The sequence below is a fragment of the Xenopus tropicalis genome, chromosome 7 (assembly GCF_000004195.4).
Source record: "Xenopus tropicalis strain Nigerian chromosome 7, UCB_Xtro_10.0, whole genome shotgun sequence".
In the NCBI taxonomy this organism is placed as follows: Eukaryota; Metazoa; Chordata; class Amphibia; order Anura; family Pipidae; genus Xenopus; species Xenopus tropicalis.
The window spans coordinates 36,987,281-37,013,561 of record NC_030683.2 but is presented as its reverse complement, the minus strand read 5'-3'; the positions used below and the strand labels follow the sequence as shown (position 1 = coordinate 37,013,561).

General features: G+C 40.7%; 1 protein-coding gene and 1 long non-coding RNA gene across 2 annotated transcripts in view; one reads left to right on the top strand and one right to left on the bottom strand.

Annotated features, from left to right (window-relative positions):
* Window positions 1–17,008, bottom strand: part of hectd2 (HECT domain containing E3 ubiquitin protein ligase 2) — a 71,785-nt gene extending 54,777 nt beyond the window's left edge. The window contains exon 1 of the mRNA NM_001112937.1: window positions 16,467–17,008. Within this exon, the coding sequence (NP_001106408.1) occupies window positions 16,467–16,535 (69 nt within the window). The 5' untranslated portion in view covers window positions 16,536–17,008. The remainder of the gene's footprint in view (window positions 1–16,466) is intronic.
* Window positions 16,529–17,781, top strand: LOC108648159. Its single transcript, XR_001924901.2, has 2 exons — window positions 16,529–16,619; window positions 16,864–17,781. It is a non-coding gene; the product is annotated as an uncharacterized LOC108648159 (long non-coding RNA).
* Window positions 17,782–26,281: the final 8,500 nt, after the last annotated feature.

The window sequence follows — 26,281 nt, the reverse complement described above, 5'->3', positions numbered from 1 at the left end:
CCCTCAAAGCTTCCATTTTGAAGCATCTTATCTCCCACATAGCATTAGGTACCAAGATAAAACACCCTGAATTTGAACGCCAGGGGTCCACTGAACAGTTTGATGCCCAATATGTATAGGTTTACCTAAGTATGTGGCATGTAGGGGCCCCAATGTGAACATACCCCCATATATACTGTCATTTCTGTCATTTCAGCTCATGCAAAATCAACACATTTACATCATTATATGTTGGATAAAGCTACAAAAAAGTACGCTCACCCCAGAAAGTCATATATTTTTGGAAAGTACACATTCCCCCGAATCTAAAATGGGTACCCATGTCTTTCTACTCCAAAGTACCAAGCCGCACAGCTTTTCTAAAGTTAGCAATTTTGATGACATTTCCAAAAATCCCCTCAAAGCTTCCACTTTGCAGCATCTTATCTCCCACATAGTGTTAGGTACCAAGATAAAACACCCTAAATTTGAACGCCAGGGGTCCACTGAACAGTTTGATGCCCAATATGTATAGGTTTACCTAAGTATGTGGCATGTAGGGGCCCCAATGGGAACATACCCCCATATGATCTATCATTTCAGCTCCTGCAAAATCAACACATTTACATCCTTTATGTGGGATAATGCTACAAAAAAAGTACATTCACCCCAGAAAGCCATATATTTTTGGAAAATACACATCCCCCCGAATCTATAATGGGTAAATATTTCTTATTGCTACAAAGTACCAAGCTGTAAAGCTTTCCTAAGTTTGCAGATTTATATGACATTTTCGAAAATCGCATAAAAATGTTGCAATTTGCCGCATTTATCTCTCACAATTTCTTGATAAAGATCAGATAAAGACAAATCACCCCAAAAAGGAACACCAGAGGTCTACTGAACAGTTTGATGCCCAATATGCATAGATATACCAAAGTCTGCGGTATGTACTGAACCCTAAATGAAAATAGCGCATAAGGATTTCTCGCCTGCCAGCTCAGCTTTTGCACACAGAGCCCCCTGTCAGTGTATTATGTGCCAAAACTTCCCCTAACTATACAGATCCCCCACAAAACCATATATTTTTGGAAAGTACACATTCTGACAAATCCAACAAGGGTAAAGAGTCCTTTCTACACCAAAGTACCAATCTGCAGAGCTTTCCTAAAGTTATTGGTTTTTATGACATTTCAGAAAATCGCCTAAAAATGTTGCAATTTGTCGCATTTATCTCACACAATTTCTTGCGTACAAAGGCAAGTCACCCCAAATAGGAACACCAGAGGCCTACTGAACAGTTTGATGCCCAATATGCATAGATATACCAAAGTCTGCAGTATGTACTGAACCCTAAATGAAAATAGCGCATAAGGATTTCTCGCCTGCCAGCTCAGCTTTTGCACACAGAGCCCCCTGTCAGTGTATTATGTGCCAAAACTTCCCCTAACTATACAGAGACCCCCACAAAACCATATATTTTTGGAAAGTACACATTCTGACAAATCCAACAAAGGTAAAGAGTCCTTTCTACACCAAAGTACCAAGCCGCAAAGCTTTCCTAAAGTTATCGGTTTTTATGACATTTCAGAAAATCGCCTAAAAATGTTGCAATTTGCCGCATTTATCTCACACAATTTCTTGCGTACAAAGGCAAGTCACCCCAAATAGGAACACCAGAGGCCTACTGAACAGTTTGATGCCCAATATGCATAGATATACCAAAGTCTGCGGTATGTACTGAACCCTAAATGAAAATAGCGCATAAGGATTTCTCGCCTGCCAGCTCAGCTTTTGCACACAGAGCCCCCTGTCAGTGTATTATGTGCCAAAACTTCCCCTAACTATACAGATCCCCCACAAAACCATATATTTTTGGAAAGTACACATTCTGACAAATCCAACAAGGGTAAAGAGTCCTTTCTACACCAAAGTACCAATCTGCAGAGCTTTCCTAAAGTTATTGGTTTTTATAACATTTCAGAAAATTGCCTAAAAATGTTGCAATTTGTCACATTTATCTCACACAATTTCTTGCGTACAAAGGCAAATCACCCCCAATAGGAACACCAGAGGTCTACTGAACAGTTTGATGCCCAATATGCATAGATATACCAAAGTTTGCGGTATGTACTGAACCCTAAATGAAAATAGCGCATAAGGATTTCTCGCCTGCCAGCTCAGCTTTTGCACACAGAGCCCCCTGTCAGTGTATTATGTGCCAAAACTTCCCCTAACTATACACAGACCCCCACAAAACCATATATTTTTGGAAAGTACACATTCTGACAAATCCAACAAGGGTAAAGAGTCCTTTCTACACCAAAGTACCAAGCCGCAAAGCTTTCCTAAAGTTATCGGTTTTTATGAGATTTCAGAAAATCGCCTAAAAATGTTGCAATTTGCCGCATTTATCTCACACAATTTCTTGCGTACAAAGGCAAGTCACCCCAAATAGGAACACCAGAGGCCTACTGAACAGTTTGATGCCCAATATGCATAGATATACCAAAGTCTGCGGTATGTACTGAACCCTAAATGAAAATAGCGCATAAGGATTTCTCGCCTGCCAGCTCAGCTTTTGCACACAGAGCCCCCTGTCAGTGTATTATGTGCAGTAACCCCCCCCTAACTATACAGTGACCCCCAGAAAACCATATATTTTTGGAAAGTACACACTCTGATGAATTCAAAATAGGTAAAGTTATTTTTGTACACCAAAGTTACACCTGGCAAAGCTACGCTAAAAACAGATCAGGAACACTTATACAGGGATAAAATGTGATAAAACCACAAAAATTGTGCAAATCAGTGAAACAACAAAATAAGTTACATGACAGTGTAATTAGTGGCCAGAATATCTGATCCAATAGTTACGCTGTCAAAATAAACAGTTTTTAGGTAAAAGAAAATAAAAACAAAGTGGTAAAATGAAAAAAAAAAGCAAAACAAAAAAAAACCAAAGTGTTTGTGTATACATGTGTGTACATGTGTAAAAGTTGTGTGATAGTGTGTAAGTGTGTATATGAGTGTAAATAAGTGTATAAAAGTGTGAAAAATGAAAAAAAAAAAATAAAAAAAAAAAAATAAAAAAATGCTAAAATGTGTGCTGTAAGTGTGTGTAAATGTATGTAAGTGTGTATAAATGTATGTAAATGTGTGTATAAGTGTGTAAAAGTGTGTAAATGCAATAAAAAAAAAAGTCCTTACCTGTTCCTGAAGACCGATCGCCTCCTTCCTCATTTGGGCCGGCGCTGGGGGAGAGGGAGGAAGCAGGAAGCAGCAGATGCGATGCGATCGCATCTGCTGCTTCCTGGAGGGTCCTGCGAGCGATCGGCTCGCAGGACCCTGATGACAGCCCCCCTGGCACATTGCCCAGGGGGGCTGTCATTGTTAGAAGCCCTCTGCAGCGGCGGCACATGCCGCCGCTGCAGAGGGCAGCGCTTAAACGCCAACGACGTATGAGACACGTCGTTGGCGTTTAAGCCCTTTTACTGCCAGCACGTATGCCATACGTGCTTGGCAGTAAAAGAGTTAAACCCAGTTATCACGAATAAGCTTTTTTTATTAAATATAATCTGCCCGTATTTTCATTATTTGGCCAAGATCTCTCTTTTCAGGACAACTTAGGTTGGTGCTGTTGGACTACTACTATTCATTTCGGGGTAAGCAAGCTTAAGATCACAATGACACATTTGTCACTGGAGGAACATGGAGGCACCAATTCATACCTCTGGCAATAGACCAGCAATACTAATTGACCAGAATAGACATTTACATTAGTAGTCACAGTTGTCTAAGTTTGCAGGCATGTCCATGGACTTTTTTTCCAATTTGACCTCCAAATAGGGCAACACAAACTTGCTTGTGAGGTATGAATATATAATGTATCACTATCGTAAGGGCCACACACCTTATTATAGGACTTGGCTTAACCTTATTTCATAAAGCAAATTGTGTTAAAAAGCTAGCTACCCACTATATCCGAGAGGCAACTGCTATGCCAGCAAGTGAGCCCTAAAACATATAGCTACTAACAGAATAAAAAAAAAGCAACACTATAAAGGACTAAAAAGACATCAAAATAATATTAGACTTTTTGTTTTTAATAAAAAATAAAAATTACACAAAAAAAATATTACTTAAGTAGCAAGCTCTTAAATATAGTCATTACCAGCTTATTAATTACAAGTATTAATACACTGATAAAGATTTCTCATTCATAGAGGAAGTGATAATTAAAGGAGAAAAGCATATTTTAAAAGGTATGCTGGGTTATAACTGATCCAAGGGAATGTATTTATTCTCGGACCACTCACCCTAGTCCCTGCTCATGTAGGATAACATTGCTTTAAACAGAAGCACGGAGAAGCTATCTTTAGATGGTAAGCACTTGCGGAGATTAGGGTTCCAGCAATATAGGCGATAAAAAAAGCCCATTATTATTACAAAGTACCAAAATAGATTAAAGAACTCAACAAGGCAGAACCATTTGGGCTGAATGAAAATGTAAATGTTCATACTTGGCACCTGTGAACTACCAGTAATTATGTTGCAAGTGAAGACTGTTAACTATATGAATAGTATCATGCACAAACTTTCTACAAAACTTACAAGATAAATTATAATGTACCAAATAAATTGTAAGAGTAGGACAACAAACAGAAATATTTGAAAATCAATTAAACCTATCCATCTGGCCACACTATGAAGCTGGTGCAGGAAACTTACTTAGAAAAGCAGTATAATGGTGACCGTGGAGGGTTGCTAAGTACAGGGTAGGGCAGGAGTGATGGCTTTGGGGGAGTTAAAGGAAATTCGACAATACATAGCAGACAAAAGCTGTAACAGAACACCTGGCAACCACTCTCCCACCCCTATGTATCCATGGTGCTAGTATGTGACATGCCACAGTATAACAGGTGAAGACCCATGGCTGACTGGTGTTCGGGTGAGTGGAGCTCAGAGTAAACGGCTCGTTTAACTTGAAAAAGGAAGGAGAGCACAAAAGAAAATGCTTGAGGACAAGTGATCACAAAATTGTTTTATGGAGGTAAAATGGTGCTGAGCCTGGTGTTTTACAGCTAGTCGGCAGTTTGGTGTCAAAAGGACTAGGGCAGTAGCATTCATGAACATCAACCAGTCCTAGAAATTGCTAGCTTTACTGAAAAATAAACTATGTGGATTTGTGATCCAAATGTCACACATGTTTTGTGCTGGAGAATTGAGTTGAGGTTTTGTTACAATGTATAAGAGAAGTGAGGGAAACTTAATGTTGGTCCTGCCAAGTATATTTGCCTTTTTATATAATTATGTGGCTGACATTCCTCTAAAATTCAGGTGGGTGGAATTTACAATTAAAAAACAAAGATTTGAACACAATTAATTATCATTGATGCAGTCACATGATAATATGAGTAGGCACTGATTTAATCACTACAGCTGGCCAGGGTCAGTATACATCCAAAAAACACCTTTGCTAAAAATGTCCAAAGTGTTGGACACAAGCTCTATTCATTAAGCTCAGGTTGAAAAGGGGTTCATACTGTCCCTTTGGGAAGCTAATGGGCCCAGAGTTGAAAAACTGCATGGGGCATCACAGAGGTTTTTGCTTCCTCAAAACGATGTTACATGGTCTAAACTGGGACTAAATGATGATCACATTATGCAGTCTTCAATGGCTGATTCATTTATAATGATCCTAGAACTCAAAGCATAATTTGAGTACCTACACCAAAAACACAAGGCAAGGAGGAACTGTTTCATTTATAAGAGTCATAAAAACAAGGGGTTATGTTATCTACATTATCTGAATTATATTTTTATTTGGTCATATTGTGAAACCTGCCCTTATGCATTGTCTGATAAAATTAAATGCAATTTCTCAGATTGGGTCGACAGCTCAAGCACAAATCTTTAAAGGATGACATTATGTAATGTGGGTGGGATATGGACATTCCCTTGGATCCCCCCCTGCATATCATTCATGATAAAAGGAGGGTGAAAAAAAAAAAAGTACAGGGCCATGCTCTGTGCCTTGATCAATTCCTTTATTTAGGTGAATAAAAAAAGTTTATTTTCATAGCACTGAAATTATGACAAACACAATCGAAGCACCCTTCTATGTGGCTCTGCATGAACTGATCCAACCATAGAAGCAGAAGCAGACTATAGGCTGGAGTCAGAGGTGAGGCAGCTGAGGTTCTGGAAAGATTTGAGACGGTTTTTAGCCTTCCAGTTCTGAGAAGATGTGGGTGGCCTGACTTCCAAGCACACAGCAGACTTCACTAGCAGCAAGGGCTGCTGCACCTAATGAGTTAAGTGCTTGAGGTCAGCCACTTCCTTCTCACTCCTGGCTGCACCATTTAGGTTGTTGGAGGGGGGGTGTCATATGATTTGCTTAGCTTTTGTCAACAAATAAAATGATTTCTTGTCAACTTAATGCTGCTATAACCCCCAAATCCTCAAAGTCAGAATTGGTGTTCTGAGATAAAAGTGGAAGAATTCAACAGATCTGCAGAGAGCCCTCACCTCAACCTGCAAGCCCGGTTAGATTGCTCAACATTATTGCCCAGCCTTACTAACAACTCCAACATATAGTGAAAGGCGTACCCAGAAAAGTAGAGCCAGTCATAGCTGCAAATGACCAGCTACCCTTGTTTTTTAAATGAAATGATGGCTGACAGAACAGAATAATTCCTAACACGCAACACATCTTTGTCATACAGTCTTTGATTTTTCCAATAGTCATCTCGACATAGTGTAGTATATGAGTAACAGTAGGAAACAATTGTTTCCTGTGTGTATAAACAGCTGAGTTCCATTGATTAATGTGCTAATAAGTCACAATTTATTATGGGTCAGTGGAGTTTGCCCTAAGTTTAACCCCTTCACACCTACCTACCCTTGCTCTCTGAGGTCATGGCTTGCATAAGTAACATAATCTGTGTAAGTTTAGCGGCCCAATAGCTAGTCAGTAGCAGTTCATAAAAATAGTAAACAGTATTTAGTAAACAGTATTTTAATTGGGGGGTCAGTGGAGTGTATACATAAGTTTATTTGAAAGTAATGTAAGCTTTTGCATAATTTACATAAATTGTGTAATCCTAGGGGACCTATGATGTTGCTGTGGGGCCAAATACCCAGTCATTCCCCTGCCGCAAAGTTCATGTACAAGACACCGACATAATTCAGTAAATAGATCCCAATATAAACAGCTGATGTTGCTCCATAATAAGGAGTTCATATAAATAGTTAAAATTAACCATTAATGTCCTAATAAGTCAGTCAGTTCATTAGGGGGCAATGTAATTTACCTTAATTTTTTTAATTCATTGGTGATCAGTAGTTAGGCTAATGCTACACGGGCATATTCTCAGCAAGCCGAAAATCACTTGCTGAGAATACGTCCCACTATTGTATATTTATCCTACCTTGTGCCTTGCACCCGAATGAATGGAATACATCCACTAAAAAACGTGAGACTTCATATCTTCGGTGGATATCGGCTACATGTGCCTGCAACCGAACGTATTCCATTCATTCGGGTTCAGGCACGGGTAGGATAACATGGTGCTATTTTCGGGAAGCGTTTTTCGGCTTGCCGAAAATATACGCCGCCATATGCTAAGGGCCCGATTCATTAAAGTACAAATTATGAGTATGATTTGCAAAAAAACTCGCATTAAATACGAAAATTTCTGATGTCCATTAATTTTTTGAAAAGTTGCATCGTGCTTGAAAATATCGTGGTACGATCCAAAAGTTGCAAAATTTTCGTATCCGAACGATTCTAAACGGCGCAAAAACCTTTCTGACTTTAACCTTCAGTGCATGATTTTGGAAGCCTCCCATAGCACTCAATGGCACTCTGCAGCTCCAACCCGGCCCAAGGAAAGTCTCCCATAGGGCTCAATGGCACTCTGCAGCTCCAACCTGGCCCAAGGAAAGTCTCCCATAGGGTTCAATGGCACTCTGCAGCTCCAACCTGGCCCAAGGAAAGTCTCCCATAGGGCTCAATGGCACTCTGCAGCTCCAACCCGGCCCAAGGAAAGTCTCCCATAGCACTCAATGGCACTCTGCAGCTCCAACTTTGCCCAAGGAAAGTCATGATACCGAAAGTTTGAATGAATCCGAGACTTTCGGATTTGTTGCGCAAATTGTCGCAAAGTACGAAAAAGTTGCGCTAATTAACGAAAATATCACAGAAAATACGCAAAAGTTGTAAACTTTTTGTAAAAAATTTTTGTAATCGGACCTGTCGTACTTTAATGAATGTGCCCCTAAGGGCTCTGGCACACAGGGAGATTAGTCGCCCACGACAAATCTCCCCAAAATGCCATCCCACCGGCGAAAATGTAAACCGCCGGTGGGATGGCATACGCGGCGGCGCGATTTCAGTGAAATAGTGGAATTTTTCTCTTAAGGCAAAGATCAAAGATACTGTAAATCACTTCCCCTACATGAAAAAGGACCTTATGCCATAAGCCATAACAATATACACACAGAGCAAGCATATTATTCAACAGAATCTTCTATTTCAGTCCAATATGTTAATTTTGTGCGGCACCCTGCTTTTGATTATTAAGCATTAGAGTGCAGGCAATGAATGAACTGATTATATACAGTGGTTCTTGAAAGTGCGTAATCCCAGAAAATTTTCTGTATTGTTATATGAATGCGACCTAAAACATCATCCGATATTCAAACACGTCCTAAAAGTAGATGAAGAAAACCTAATTAAATACATTGTGTGTTTATTGGGAAAAAAATGATCCGATAACATATATGCATGTGGAAAAAGTAAGTGAATCCTTGGGATTAACAAATACAACACATTTGCGCATGTGTATCATGGCTTGAACAAAGGAGATGTCCGAGGACCTCAGAAAAAGAGTTGTTGATACCCATAAAGCTGGAAAAGGTTACAAGACTATCTTTAAATAATTTGGACTCCACCAATCAACAAACAGATTGTGTACAAATTGAGGAAATTCAAGACCATTGTCACCCTAGCCAGAAGTGGTTGACCAGAAAAGATTACTTCAACTGCAAGGCGTCTAATAGTTCAAGAACTTATAAAGGAACCCAAGGTAATTTCTAAGCAACGAAAGGCTTGTCTTGCATTAGCGAATGTTTATGTTCATGAGTCGACCGTCTGGCAAACACTGAACAGCAATGATGTGTATTGGCAGTGTAGCAAGGAGAAGGCCACTGCTCTCCCCCAAAAATATTGCTGACCGTCTAGTTTGCTAAAGATCACGTGGGCAAACCAGGGATACTGAAAGAATGTTTTGTGAATGAAACCAAAATAGAACTTTTTGGCTTAAATGAGAAGCGTTACATTTATAGAAAGAAAAACACTGAATTCCAGCATAAGAGCCTTATCCCATCTGCAAAACATGGTGGTGGGAGTGTTCTGGTTTGGGCCTGTTTGGCTGCATCTGGGCCTGTTTGGCTTGCCATCATTGATAGAACAATGAATTCTGAATTTTAAAGGAAAATGTCAAGACATCTGTCTTGAACTGAATCTCAAGAGAAAGTGGATCATGCAGCAAGACAATGATCCTAAACATACAAGTGGTTCTACCAAAGAATGGTTAAATAACAATAAAGTGAATGTTTCAAATCAAAGTCCTGATCATCATTTACCACAAACGTTTAGTTGCAGTTATTGCTGGACAACTTATTCCATTTATAAAATCAGAAAGTTATCCTGTATCTATGTATTGTATTTACAGACCTTTGGTATGCTGGGAAAATTTGAGCTTTCTTAAGAACCCTACTGACACCTTTGTTTTACTCTGTTGTATAAGACTGTATGGAGGGTCAATTTCCATTACAGACACGTTTCTTTTGAGAATATATATTTGTGTCTCCATTCTTCTCAATAGCCCTCCAACCAATGGGAATGTCACAAATATCAATTAACTGGCAGTTGTCTGGGTATTACAGAATAGTTAAACTTCTCATAAAGGATATTCTTGACTTTACAGGCAATAGCTACCCATAAATGCCAACTAAAGGCTCATATAATGGTTATGCCAGGTTTCTCACTGTGTCCCACCAGTAGAATGAGGAGATCACGTGCTGATAGCAGCAGCTGTACGATGTTACCTTAACAGCTTTAACTATGCTTCCTGAAGTGCAAATACGTTGGAAGCTTTCCAAATATGTTCTTTCTTTTAAATATGTACCCTTTAAAAACTACAAAGCCAGGTTGCTTGGTGGTAACTGGATTTTCATAACTACGTTAGCTTTAAACATTTACGTAAAAGAGTTTATTTTTTTAGCTGGGCTTTTACACATTTTTATGCTAAGGGATGAGCTAACGCCATCAATCAAGGACTGACGAGAGCCACATTCCAGCACTGATTCCCATAGCAACATGCCATAACTTTCCTTTTTCCGTAGAACAGAGGAAAAAAGCATTAGTCTTAAACTTCACTTTTAATCAACAACAGGAAGGAGAGAAAGTGTGCTCCCGGATTTGCATACTCATTTTCAACATTTGCACAAATACTTTTAGCTGTTTCCTTGAAGTTCCGCCAATGCTCCCTCTAAACGGAGTATGTGCAAGACACTATATACCACACAGACAACTTGGAAAGCACACACCAAACATAATATAAATTGGGTTAAAAGTGAATATAAAGTAAAACAAATGTTCCCAAACAAGTATGAAGGTGCATAAAGGGAACTAATGCAGATTTAATGACAAAGTTAAAAAATAAACTGGGAGAACGACACATAAAACAAATTTTAAAGTAATATTTAATGAATAAATTAGGGATTGGAATGTAACTCTTTGTGATATGTTTTAAGTAAAAAATGACCATTATCCACAGGCACACCCTGTTCCTCTCAAATAAATAATCCAGTGCTGAGTGGGATCGGCAAGCCTTGCAAAATACCTACCCACCAGCAGGTCCGGAAAACAGATTCATTTCAATATGGGGGTAACCAATGAAAAATAAAGAATTTGGGCAGTTCTGCTCAAGGGTAGCTGTTTAAGTGTTTAATGTAGAAAGCATGGAAACAGAATAAATTTAGATCTCATTGGTTACTTTGCGTGACTGGACCAGGGCAAACTTTGCATATTACATTACCCATTTAAATTCATTGGGTCATTGGGTGCTATAGGCAACTGCATTTGTGCAGTTTAGTACATATTTGTAAATAAACTTCGTAGACAGCTTAATCACTCAGCTTCAGTGACCAGTCATTCAGTTCTGTTAGTGTTAGTAGAGGCTGTTGGCCAGCCTGATTTTTGTTATTTAGTCATTTTTAGTTTTAGTTTTTTGGTTTTTTTTAGTAACTCGGAAATTAATTTGGGGGCTGCACACAATGACTGTTGGTTGATTTAACTAATTGTTAATTACCATATTAGACTACCAGGCTGCAGTATAAGTGGCAAGCTTAAGAGAGATAGCCTGCCCTCCCAAATTAACAAGGTTTATTATGGACAGGGGCAAATTAATAGTTCCTTCTGCCCTGGGCTGCACTCTCAACACGGCATGATGCTCTGCCCCAGATGGGTATACCTAGGCCTGTATCTTTTAAGGAGACATATAGGAAAAAACACTAATTTTGTAGGCAATTATGAATAGAATATGGTTTCACTTTGGGCTAAAATTGAATACGGTCTGCAAAATGGCCCCTTTATTGGAGCTCCCTATAGATCCTCTCAGGTCTCTGTCAGTGTTTCAAATGAAGGGTGGGCGTGTCCTAACAGCCTCTGCCAGAAACACAGTAGGAGGGGGGAAAGCCAATCACAGCCCTGCAGTCATACAAACAAAGACATGAAGGCTTCAGTTCTTTATCAGGTTAGCCTAGCTGCTGATTGGTTCCTATCCTACAGTGCAATGCACTCAGAACTGCCAGCTCCCCTGCACATCCAGAGAGTTCAGCCAGTAGGAAGTGAAACAGATGGGTGGAACTAGTAGGGTTTTGGGGAAATTTCTCAATAAATCAGTCTGAAACACAACTTTTTTTAAGCTCAATCCTTCTATGTTTAGAGTATAATTCACTGGTACATTCTTAATTTTTACATGATATGTCTCCTTTTAATGGTTACATTTTAAACCTAAAAACATATTGCCATATTCTTTTTTCCTAGAAGACGCAAAGTAGATCCAAAACATCAAGGTTAAGTTTTGAAGACACAGGAAAGAATAAGGGACTTCAATTAACTTCAAATGGATCATAGATTGTGATCATTATTAGAAGCATGTGCATGGTGATTGCAATGTGATAAGGAATAAAATCTGTGTGTGCACAGGCCCCTCCCCGACTTGGATGGATTCTGTTCTCAATCTAGCACGGGGATCCCCAACCTTTTTTACCCACAAGCCACATTTACATGTAAAAAGTGTTTCTGGAGGTGCCAATAAGAGCTATAATTGGCTATTTGGTAGCCCCTATGTGGACTGGCAGCCTACAGAAGGCTCTGTTTGGCATTATGCTTGGTTTTTATCAGAAATTCAAAGATAAGCACCTGCTTTGAGGCCACTGGGAGCAACATCCAAGGGGTTGGTAAGCAACATGTTGCTCACGAGCCATTGGTTGGGGAATACTGATCTAGCATTAGTTATTACTACTGTGGCCTTAAATACAGAGCCACCTGTGTGGCTCTGTAGCTCCTTGATTTTTTTGTGCTGTGAACAGATATCTCTACGCGCGTACACTGGTAAATTGAAAATGCCTATGCTCATACATTTTCTGTGTCATATGCTACCATGTCACAAAGTCTATAAAAACCCAGTGTTGTCTTTGTTTTGTTGTTCTAACTCTTGTCTTTGTTCAGAACCCATGTGCGAGTCAACTAAACCTTACCTTTTTACCTTAAAATCGGTATCACAAATTTCCTCCACAAATGCATGACTGTACATATTCTTATGTTGGCCAAGTAAGCAAGATGATATCAGCCCACCAGTTGCCCAACAACAAACAACGCTCTTCTAGGAGCCGCTTTTCTATTACCTTTGGCTGTGATATTCACTGCTATTTCAACACATATATTGCCACTAACAACTGATACATATTCTGTGCCTAAGCAAACATAAAGCAGTGGCAGCACTAACCCTTGGTGTGCTAACAGTCTTTGATCTTGCCATGGCGTATGTTACCAGTAAACGCGAGGCACAAATCCAAGAGGCATCCAGAAACAGAAATATCCATGGTAATGGCAATACGAAGTGATGTATGGGTTCAACAGAAGCTATTAAAAATATATAACTAAAATGTTAAGATGCTGTGAATACTGCTAAATAAACAAAGCAGCAATTGCTACAGGGCTGTAAGTAAAAATTACTATGAAAAGCAAAAAAAAAAAAAAAAAAAAAAAGTCATGAAACTTTATGTATTGCATCTCAATAAAGCCATTGAGATGAGCAGAACCTTTGACAAAGCCTTACAGATCCTAGCAGACACACACAGAAGGACACATCCCCTGTTCCAACCAGCTAAGCATAATTCACACGGAACAAGGAGTATTAGGAACAGGGAATTGGACTTCTCTCTAAAGATCAGAAATAATTGCATCAGTAAGAACTTATTTTGCCTTTTAGTCAGCCCTTTCCTTTGCTGACAAAAGCAGATTCAGCACTCATAGCAACCATATTACATAAGGGTTGGGGGAGATCAGTGAAACATATAATCACTGGAAAGTATTAACATTACTTTAATACCTATTTCTCCTGTCTGCAGAGATGTACCGGATCTTTACACAAGAAAGTTCTGTGCTGAAGACATACCATAAGAAAAAAATGCCCCATGACTAATAAGAAATGTTTTATTGAGAATAAGCTGAATGGCTGATGTAGGAATTACTTCCTGCCTCTCTATTCCTAATACACTTTCATTACATGTGTTTTTTTTTGTTAATAAATACAAAATACTTAAATAGATTGCTAAGATTTTTTGGCAAGGTAGCAAGTAGGAAAGAATGATTCAGCTGCAGCACAACATCTTGGATGCAGAACACTTAGCAATCAGGGGGTCTTTTCGTATGATGTGGACAATGCTATTCTGAGACAAAAAATGCCTATCCACAAACAGGAATCACTGGTAGAAAGGCCTTCTAATTGCTTCACGCAATGAAAAGGCCTTTCCACCAACGACTCCTATTGTTGCCAGTGGAAAGGCATTTTGGAGTGTCTAACACACTCTGTGGGACATCAGCCTAAAGGTGGCCACACGTGGTGATTTTCAATCTTTCGTGCAACCATCGTTCGCACAAAAGATTGTTCCCACCCTCCACAGACGTTCAGGGCTGAATCGTCAGATATGGAGGTAGAAACAATAGGATTTCTACCTCCTTCTGCCGATTCAGCCCTGAAGGTAGATTTTGCTCAGGTGCCCTCAATGGCACCCGATCAAAAATCTTTTAACCCGCCCGATCGCCCGAGCCAACTTGCCATACACGCACCGAATATCGTATGAAACGAGGTTTTGTACAACATCATCGGTGCATGTATGGCCAGCTTAAGTTGATAATGTTAGCTTCAATGTGAATTAGCAAATTAACCACAATGTGTCCTAGTTACAAAGTCTTTGCTGTATGTTTTATTGAACTAAAAACCCAAAACCATAAGCTGTGGGACACGAGTTTAAGTTCAACAGAAGCTAAAAAGCAACAAACTGGACACAACTTTCAGCCTTGTCTCTGAATGCAATGTAACGAATCCAAGTGAAGGATGCAAAAAAGGCAGAATTTTTTGCACTTAGCATGCTGCACTTCAGTGTGTGAAAAGAGCCACAGGCCTCATTGCTCCATTTCTTTAGTTAGCTCTGTATTAGTGAAGGGCAGGCAGGGAGAGAGGAATGTAGTCGCCTTTCCTCACGCCCATACCTTGTGCGTCATTGAGATGTGCAAGGTACAGAGCAGCAGGACGAGCATTCTGCATTGGGTCCTGTCCTTAGGGACAAGGTTAGCTGCGCCTCTGGGTGCTGCACTTGTCAGTGAGTGGCAGATTTTTCATTCGGCACCCATCACAGAGCACAGCGCCAATGGGGTGCAAGTGTTCCCAGAATGAGCACTAAACTGTGCACTCGTGCAAGCGCACACAAGTTTTGAGGCCAGCGCACACATCAAATTGTGGAGCAAATAAAAAATGTTGTGTAAAAAAAAAGCACAATATTTTGTACTTATTCTAACCTGAGCACACAGTACAGGTATTGGACCCCTTATCTGGAAACCTGTTATCCAGAAAGTTCCAAATTACGGAAAGACCATCAACATCATAGACTCCATTATAAGCAAATAAATCTAATTTTTAAAAATGATTTCCCTTTTTCCCTGCAATAATAAAACAGTACCTTGTACTTGATCCTAACTAAGATAAAATTAATCCTTATTGGCAAAACAATCCTATTGGGTTTATTCAATATTTAAATGATTTTTAGCAGACTTAAGTTATGGAGATCCAAATTACGTAAAGATCCCTTATCTGGAAAATTCCAGGTCCCGAGCATTCTGGATAATAGGTCCCATACCTGTACTTAAAAATGCACACACAAGTTTAAAATATGCACACAACACACATTTTTTTTGCGCACGTTGCCATGAAGGAATTAAAAAATTGAAAGGAACATTGCAGTAGTGTTCTTGCACTTGCAACCCCAGGGATCTTGAACCTTAAGGTCTCATTGGTATCAGTTTGTGGCCTAATACCCCAATCCTTTACAATAAACATGCTGCTCTCCAGCTGTAAACCACATCCCCCAGTACTTATCAAACAGTCTGTGGATTAAAGGGTTGCAGAGCAATGCTGGCTGAAGGCTGCGTGTTTGAATACAAAGATGTATAGGCATCAAAAGACAGAAAGAGAATTTTGTGCAAAGTTCTCATAACGAAGAATTCTCTTTCCCCCTTCGATAAATAGTTTCCAAACTCGCAGCCTTTCCCCACACTACACATTTACTAACCCACGAACGTCTGAAAAGCGTCCGAATGCGTTTTTTTCGTAATGATGGGTATTTCGCGACTTTTTCGAGTGCTCAATATGAAAGTGGCAACAATTCGCGAAAGTCGTACTGGCTATGAAAAAGTCGCGACAATTCACGAAAGTCATAATGGCTACGAAAAAGTCGCGACAATTCACGAAATTTGTAATGGCTATGGAAAAGTCGCGACAATTCACGAAAGTCATAATGGCTATGAAAAAGTCGCAAAAAATACGAAAAAGTCGCAAAATGTTCGTTTTCCAATCCGAATTTTTCCCATTCGGATTCGTGGATTAGTAAATCAGCCCCAAGGTATTTCTGTGGGACACTCCAGACATTCTTTACCCCTCAGCCCCACGGCCGGTAGCTGCTTGCACCCCACTACAGCGAGTTACACAAGAGCGAGTTAGAGCCCACATCTGCCAATAGAGCAGGAGAGTGAGCAGAAACTTGCGCACAAAGTAACGGAGTGGCTGCTGGGAGTTTGGAGCCACAGGTGTACAAGTCCCTGAAGGAGAGGATGAGGGATGGCAGATAGTTACCCCGGAGGCTGCGCTAGTTGCGCACAGGATTGGCGGAAGCTTGTCTCTCTGTCTCTCCTCCTCGTCCATCTGGCAGTCTGGGGATCCGGCGGACATAGCAATCAGAACCGACTGTAGCAACGCAAAATGCACCGGGTCCTTGCACCTGTACCGGTAGGTACCAGCGCTACCGACTTGTCATTCAAATGAAATGCGACTATTTGGCGGCAGCAGCAGCAGCACGGCGCCTGTTTGCGCTCACCCAGCCCAGCCGGCTGCTTTCAATGTGTTTACCCCAGCTGGACTGGGCTGGGCTACATAGCAGTAGCTCCGGAGTGGAGCGGATGAAGGGGGAGCGCTGGAAGTGAAATGCTGCAGCATATGATTTCTTTTTATTGATTATCCCATTGTGTTGCAGTTGGTCGTGTCTTTCGTGCAGGCCGCCCCCCGAAAATAAATGCAGGCATTGTGTCAGAAGTACCCGTTGTCTGTAGCCTTACTCCTGTCTGGGCAGTTTCTAAGTATCGCCTGCCTTCCGCTCTGATGGAGCCGAGCACTTCCACTGCGTGCCTTCTGATTGTGCTCTAGGTATTTGGCTCTGCGGCTTCCCGCACCATTCACAACTTTAACCCTTCTCTTGTCTGGAGCGGCTGCAGTTACTTCTGGAACTAACCAGTCATGAAATTCATCCCCCCCTTGAAACGTCCAAGTTGGTTCAGCCCGGTGAGCATGTGACGCTATAAAGGCAGGATGGCTGCGAATCCAGACTAGACTGAGCTGAGTGCCACAGAATAGGAGGGAAATGAGGGGATTAACCATTCCGCTGCCATGTTGTTCATTTGTACATGCTAAGTTGCTAAGTTTGTGCTCTCACTCTGTATGGACATTTTATGTGGGCAACTTTCATCAAATATTTGCTTTCAAATATGTAAAACGAGTTTGTTATTTCACGTCTATAACAAAACATTACAAATACATGATGAAAAATGTGTTTTTTTTTGTAATTGGAAAACAATAATTGAAACATTGGAAAATACACACATATTTAGAAAGCCTACATATGTACAATATGTAGCTTACATAGCCTACAATATACACCCTTCAATGAAGCGAGCATGTTAATACAAAATGTGAATATTTTACTTTTTTTTGTATAAAAATCGGCATAACACATACGTTACAAATACAGAACAATAGCTCCCACATGCTGCTGGGCACAAAGACAACATTTTGGAATAAAAATTAGAAACTTCTGAGTAAACTGATACCACGTGATTATAGGCTACAATGTGGCTTCAAGTTCTAAAGACCCCAAAATAAAAATAGTACAAATGAATTTTCTTGCATTACAGCCCTTGCAAACACAACATACTGCCTGAAGTTTATACATTGAAAAGGCCCATTCGAGCCTGTTATATCCAGCATGCTCTGGGACAGAAGGATAAAATATCCTAAATATGAATGCCAGGGTCCTGTGGTCTTCTGAATACTTACATACTGTAACTACATTGTAACAATTCAGTAGTGGGAGGCACCCAGATGGATGGGTATTGTATTTTAGTAGCTCTGGGACTAAAGGTGACCATACACGCACCGATATTATCGTACGAAACCTCGTTTCGTACGATAATCGGTGCGTGTATGGCATGTCGGCGAGTCGACCGATATCGCAGGAAGCTGCCGATATCGGACGACTCGCCGATCGGACAAGTTTGAAAATTTTGATCGGGCGCCATAGAAGGCGTCTGACCAAAATTCTCCCTTCAGAGCTGAATCGGCAGAAGGAGGTAGAAATCCTATTGTTTCTACCTCCTTACCTGCCGATTCAGCCCTGAATGGTGTGTGGCGGATCTTACGATGTTTCGTGCGACCGATGGTCGTACGAAACATCGTCGGATCGCCACGTGTATGGCCACCTTTAAGGTCCCCATACACTATAAGATCCGCTCGCTTGGCGATGTCGCCAAGCGAGCGGATCTTTAGCCGATATCCCCACCTACGGGTGGGCGATATCGGGTAGGAAGTCGCTTTAAAAAAAAATAATCCGATCGTTTGGCCCTGAGGCCAAACGATCGGATTACATTTGCGGCCATGGGCAGTCGGTTCGGGGACCGCATCAACGAGCCGATGCGGTCCCCGATCCGACCGGATTTTCTAACCTGGCCGATCGATATATGGCCAATTTCAGGCCAGATATCGGTCGGCCAGGCCGCTCGTTTCTGCCCATACACGGGCCGATTAGCTGCCGAATCGGCAGCTTCTATCGGCCCGTGTATGGGGGCCTTTACTGCTGTAGCACTAGCAGATAACCCACTTCATTTCAGAGATTAGATCAGAATAACATACTGTACTGTAGAAGTAAAGGCAAAATTAGCATAACATTGAAGTATAGACAAGGATAGGAGAAAATATTGCCAGGTCAAGGGTCAGGGCAGGCAGCAAGAGGCAAACAAGAAAACAGAAAAGAACATCAGAAACCAGAAGGAAACTGTAATTTAGCAAAAAATGACGAAATGACAGCACAAACCCATTCCATAACAAAGGACGAATGTCACCCCACAACAGCACACATACACATGGTGCAGGGGAGACCTCAAAATGTAAACAGTGGATACAACTTTAACCCCTGAATACAAAAAACACGTTTTTATGTGTGAAAATCAAGATTGTATGGTAAACTTGTGAGAGGGGTTAGGTGCGTGTTAACAACAAGGATGTTGCTATATTAAATGAATACTGTTCTGGGAAAACATTTTTTTTTTTAAACACTTCAGTTAATAAAGCTTCTCCAGTAGAATCTTGCATTGAAATCCGGTTTTGATTTTTTTTTTATATTTAATTTTTTTTTTATTTTTAAAAAAAAAAAATTTCCATCACAATTGGTATACATTTGTTCAGGGCCAGAACTAGGGGTAGGCAGAAGATGCAGATGCCTGAGATGCCATCAATTGGTTTTATATTTAATTTTGAAATTTTACTTGGGGCTTGCCATATTCTTCATTTCCCAAGGTGACAAAACCATGTGACATGCTCTGATACACTTCAGTCATACTTTTCTTGCATTGAAATCCGATTTTGATTTTTTTTTATATTTAATTTTTTTTTATTTTTTAAAAAAATAAAATTTCCATCGCAATTGGTATACATTCATTCAGGGCCAGAACTAGGGGTAGGCAGAAGAAGCAGCTGCCTAGGGCGCAATGATTAGGGGGCGCCAGGCAGGAGCCTCTCCTGCCTACCCCTAGTCCTCCTTCTTTGCCATTGCCTCCGCCACTTGTCATTAGTGGCAGGGGCAATGACCCATCGCATCGTGCACCCCCGCGCGCGCGACTGCGCATGCACGCCAAAGCATGGGGGGGGGGTGTCGGCAGACAGGGTTGCCTAGGGCGCCTAGTCGGCTTTGCCCGCCCCAGCTTTCGTTTGGTACAAAAGATTATTACAGGAAATACGTAATAATAGTGTTTAAAAAGCATGGGTATCACAATTACATTTGCGGTTTAACTTCACCTATATAAGGTGGACTAATGGTAAAAATACAGTTTTAATAAAGCAAAGTAAGTGGAGGAAATAAAATGAAAGTGGAAAAGGAGGAAAATAAAAAGAGAAAGGTAACTGGGAAGATTTCATTTTTTAAAATAAGGTATGAATATCAAGTAGTAAAGTAATCAAGTAAAACCTTCAGATAGGGGTAATCTTTAGTTATAAGGTAATTCACTATATAGTTTAGGTGGCCTTTATTTGGGAAAATCAGATTTTGAGATGCCATCAATTGGTTTTATATTTAATTTTGAAATTTCACTTGGGGCTTGCCATATTCTTCGTTTCCCAAGGTGACAAAACCATGTGACGTTCTCTGATACACCTCAGTCATACTGCTGCACTGCTAGTTGGAGTGATATCACCCCCTCTCTTATATATATATATATTTTATACGCACATACAGATATAGGATCCGTTTTCTGGACACCGGTTATCCATAGAGCTTCAAATTAAGGGAAGGTAATCTCCCATTGATTTCATTTTAATCAAATAATTCAACTTTTTAAAAAACATATTTCCTTTTACACTATAATAATAGAACAGTACCTTGTGCTTGATTCCAACTAGGATATGATTATCCGTAGTGAAAGCAGATCTATCCTATTGAGTTTATTTAATGTTTACATTTTTTTTAGTAGATTTAAGGTATGAAGATCCAGATTACAGAAATATCCCTTATCCAGAAACCCCCAGGTCCCAAGCATCCTTGATAACAGACATTAGGACATTTTATGCATTAAGCTACTAAGAAATACTCTCCCTTTAAACAAAACAGAAGATTGTTTGTCCATATACTGCAATATATACAAGCTGGCCAATTACATCAAAGTCATCCCTGGGCTTGTCAGTCCAACACTCACTTTCATCTGATTCATTAATAATATTACTGCCTCATTTTACATTTTTCACAGGGACTAGGTTTTACCTGCAACTTGCTGGCAAACTTAAAACCCCCAAATGGTTGCTCTATTTATTGGCCACCATAGGGATCACTGTAGCTGGGGAATGATAGGAGCTACAAGGAACTGGCCACTGCTCCTGTATAAACTATAGCAGAAAGCCAAAGTTATGCTCAACACTTAATAAAGTTAAACCTTTATGCAGGGGTGTGGTGAGGCTGTGAAAACAAAATTAATTCAGACAATGACAAAAAGTCCCCTGCGCTCAGCTATTAGCAATATATAAGGACATTAAGACATTTTGTGCATTCAGCTACTAAAAGGGATTATGTGTCCATATATTGAGTGAAGAGCATCTCTTGTCTTTGGCAAGTAAAGTGTGATAGGCCTAGAACTCAGACCCTGACACAATAGCTTCTGACACTTCACAGTGAGGAGAGGACACACTAAATGAGGACCTACATCCCCTCTCCAAATGTATATAATATTGTTTAGCATGCAATTCTAAGCACTTCTGGAACAAAACTGTGCAGAGTGGCATCTATTGAAGATGCTGCCTGCATAGTAATGAACTGGTAATACTGCATGAAAACACTGGAGACATAATTTGGGGAGTAAGGGATAACTAGCATTACCAATATACTAACTAGGATTACCACCTTCATATGATTAATTAATAAATGTTGCACCTATAAAAATGTTTATAAATCCTTGTAATAATAAAGAAAAAATTCCCTTGTCTCAGACTGCGTCACTTAAAATTCTGACTCTCCTAAAGTATGTCCAATTCACAAGCAGTTGAATGTTGCCCCCAGTAATGGCCCCCTGCAGGCCTGGACTTGGAGTCAAAATCACCTGGCTTTTTAAGTACACGGAGGCCCAAAATGACCCCAACTAACCCACTTAATACTCACTGTCTGTGGCATCTTACAGCAGCCCCTTTGGCATTTGCCAGAATCCAGATTGCCAGTCCAGGACTGGTTCCCTTCAGTATCATAAACAGTGTGTTTTAGCTCCATCATTATGCCAATCTCATAAGTAATGTGTGATCACCCAAGTAGTATGCCAGTCTATAAGCAGTGGGTAATTGTCTAAGCCTCGTCAACAGTGTGTGATTTCACAAGTAGTATGCCAGTCTATGAGCAGTGTGTAATTGTCTAAGCAGCATGTCTCATCAGCAGTGTTATTGCTGCCAACATTATGCTAGTTGCATAAGCAATATTTAATTGGTCTAAGCAATATATCTGTCCCAGCAGTGTCATTGCCTGCAGCAGTATGTCTGTCCTACGGAAAGTGTGTAGCCTTCAGCAGAATGTTAGCAGAGCCGGGCCAAGTAGTATTCCTGCCTGAGAAAATGCCACTTGGCCCAGCAACCTCTTTTAGTGTCTCCTCATCATTCTTAAACTGTTCATTTTCTCCCCCTTCACTATCGACATCCTGCTCACTTACAAACTCATAACTACCACCCATGCCAGTGTGTTGTCTTCCATGGAATTGCTCCCCATCCCTTCTTGCGTCCTAGGCAGCTGCCTACTGCTAGTTCTTGCTCTTAATGTTATTATTGTAAATCTTATCGTAAACCTATATAGTAAAGACTGTTGGGGCAAAGAAATTCATCAACAAGACTATGCAGCCCTCACCCTGATGGGATTTTTAAACCTACTCAATCAATATCTGCCCAATTTTCAGCCAGAAAGCAGTTGGGCAGGCCTGTTGAAGAGCCAAAAAACTAAATTAGGCTTATGTAGACATACCATAAACTGTTTTGTACAGTTTCTCATTTTAGAAACATTGGTGATTATGCAGGAGCTGCTCTGTTTCAGCAGTGAAGAGTTAAATCCACAGTGCCCGATAGGACCTTCCTGTAGTCGTCCCACATATTAGTGTTAAATTGTGGGGCCCCTGGTGACTGGCTGCTCACAACCCCCCAAAGACAGCTTGAGTCGCAAGGATATTAAAAAATTCCATTTGTGGTAATGGAGCTATCCCAATTTCGTACAGTACTTCTGGAATACCTGCTCTGCAGCTGATCTGCCAGGATAAATACTGTTTAGCTACTGCGTACTGCTGCGAAACACTTCACATTTTAAAAGGAAAATAATGTGTTTACAGGGATATATTGATCCTTAACAGCTTCCTAAGTATTTGCAACAAAAGGCAAACTATAAATAGCGTGTGTAGTCACAGTATGACTTGTGTCTCCCACTGCTGTGGGGATGAAGTGGTTATGTAGCCTTTGGCTGATCAGGATATGAGCACAGTCTGAAACTATGTCATAAGCTTGTTTGTGCCAATCTAACCACCCCCATTCTGAATATGAAGGACAAAGTCATAAAGGATAAAATGTGTATAACTGTCTTGTAGAGGAGATGGGGACCTGGCTGGTGAGCAGGAGGGGGTGATTGCTTCCTTGGCACTAGCCTAGTTTGACTCACTGAAACCATCACTCATTGGCAGCCACATGGAGGGACTTTTTCCACTGAAACCACTGCACACAGCATTCTCTGTCTATTCACAAATTTTGTCTATGCCACCTCCATAGCAGTGTGGCTCACTGGCAGCCTCAGTAACTGTGCAAATGTATCTTTGTGGCATCTTCTTTTCTCCAAGCCCAGTCTTTTAAACAAGATGGTGGCACAGCCTAGTGAGCACAGAAGGGACAGCTGCATACAGTATCAAAAAGACACTATCAAAAAGGATCTATTTCAGGGGCATATTAGAGTGGGCTTCAAACTTGTACTCCCATGACGTGATGCCTGGGGAACCAAAGCATTTTTTTGGAGGTTAAAAAGCCTGCAGAGAGGTTTGTGATCTCCTCACTACTCTCCTACTACTATCTATTTTTTCTGGCCTGAAGTAATACTGGAGGCAATTATACGCTAAAGAGATTAGCATACTTCTAGTGGCAATTACTTGCTACATATAAAACTGACAGGTTGTTAAGAGCAATTCCAAACTTCTGGGGGCATTTACATACCCCTCGTAATTCTGACATACTGCTGGAAGCAGTTATACGCTGCTTATGAGTCTGCCATACTGATAAGAGCAATGATGCACTGCTTGAAGGACAGACATACTGGTGGGAGTGATTAAATAAATAATAATGAAATAGTATACTGCTGTGGGCAATTACACAGTGCTATGGGCTGACATGAACATAAGAAAATTACCCACTGCTTATGATACTAACAAATTGCTGGGGGCAGTTATTCAATTAAACACTGATTTTTGAGTTTGACATACTGCTGGGAAAAGGAAGGATCAGGGTTATACATAAATTGAATGATTTGATACCAGTGACAAATTATAATTTGTACTATAACTCTAATCTATAATCTAAATTAATAGCAAAACACATCACAAATATTTTCTCCTAATAAAATGATACTACTAGTTCAACAAAGGCACTGGCTACCTCCATTCTCCAAGTTCTGTCTTGTATTTGTGCAGTGTTACCACAATTTGACTGCACTGAACAGTTTTAGGATAGTGTGCTGTGACTGAGGTGGTAAAATGAATGTTCCAGTTCTGATACCCCTGCTACCAGAGAAGAACATGTGCCACCGTTTCTAGTAAGTAACACAGATAGACTCTGCCTTTTGACTGCATGCTTTTCAGAGACCTCAACCAAAGACAGCTCTGGGATGACCTCCAGGTCCCCACTGGCTCAGGATGCAATTCCTGACCCTAACACATCCCAGAAGATGAGAATCAACCTCCACCTCAGCAAGGGGGCACATGTGAATGCTCTACTACAGTGCTGTCCAGCTTCTGTGGTACCGAGGGTCAGAATTTTTCTAGCCTACGTGGTGGAGGGCCAATAATGGAAGCCAGTTTTGATCACTCCACGCCCCTTTTTTTAAACTGCACCCTCTTCAAACCACACCCATGTTATCACAAGAGTTTTTAAGACAATACCCTCAGCAGTGAAAACCCTTATAGTTGACGCTCACTGTAGGGATATCACCCTTCATTCATATGTGAAAGAATTATATTATGTCATATTAAGACATACAGTACCCTTAAATCCATACGGTATGCTTCATCCTCCCTTGTGGATAGCAGAGCAACCCCCAGCATATAATTACACACATTTAGGACCATATAATAACTATTTCCAGGTGCCTGGTTCACTTGCCACAGCACAGGCAGCATAGGGCAGGCAGGGTATGACACACACAGGCAGCATAGGGCAGGCAAAGTATGGCACACACAGGCAGCATAGGGCAGGCAGAGTATGGAACACACAGGCAGCATAGGGCAGGCAAAGTATGGCACACACAGGCAGTATAGGGCAGGCAGAGTATGGCACACACAGGCAGCATAGGGCAGGCAAAGTATGGCACACACAGGCAGTATAGGGCAGGCAGAGTATGGCACACACAGGCAGCATAGGACAGGCAGAGTATGGCACATTTATTTATGGTGGAGCAACTGTTGAGCCTGGTTTGATCTTCTCCCATCCCTCTGAGTTGGCAAATCCAAGGTCCACGTTGGCCATTCATACCTTTTCTGGGCAGCTCATCAGGCAGAGGCCCATTCCGATGGCAGTAAATTAGGTTTCGATGGGGTAGATACACATTGGAGAATAATAAAAGGCTTGAGCTATTTGCAAGTTCTTACTAAAGTAGTCAAATTTAGCAGGCTGCTCAGAGGTCCAAAACAAGTGGTATATAAAAATATAACAATACTCAGCGCTCTGTGGACTGTCTTGTGTGTGATCTTCGGTGCTGTTACGATGTCCAAATTTATGCAGCTCCCTCTTAAACAACCCCTTTGATTGGGTCTCAAGTATGTATACAGATGCAATAATGGAAGCGCAGTTGTTGCATTATCTCGTGTTTCCTTTCCAATTATATCCTATTGAGGATCCTGGCTCTACCTTCAATCAAAGTTCTACCTTATCTATTTTGGTCCTCATCCATTGATATCTGGTGAGCATATATATCACTAGCACTAGTGGGTGTGGATTTACCGTGAATAAATCACACTATTGTCAAGTTTGCCTTTACCTTCTGCACTATATGTGTTTTATTTTTGTGTTTTTTATGCACTTCCATTATTGCATCTGTATACATGCTCAGAGGTCCAGTAGTAGAGGAAAATTATGCTATATTTGAGTTTCAGAGTTGAATATGGAGTGTTTCCTAGTTTTTTTGTTATTTTAATTGTCAGAGAGAGGGTGCTGTGGCATAGCACTAGGTATTTGGTAGCATTTGAGAGAACTCATGAGGGCAGAGAGAATTTATTTAAATTATATAGGCTTAGATATATTTCTGTAATGGTTACAGGATGGGATTAAAAGAGCACTTTTTCCACTGGGGGGGGGGTGAAGTTTGGTGTAGGCTTGCATGGTCATTCCCTTCTTGTTCTCTGAGGTCAGTAGCTATTGGGTCA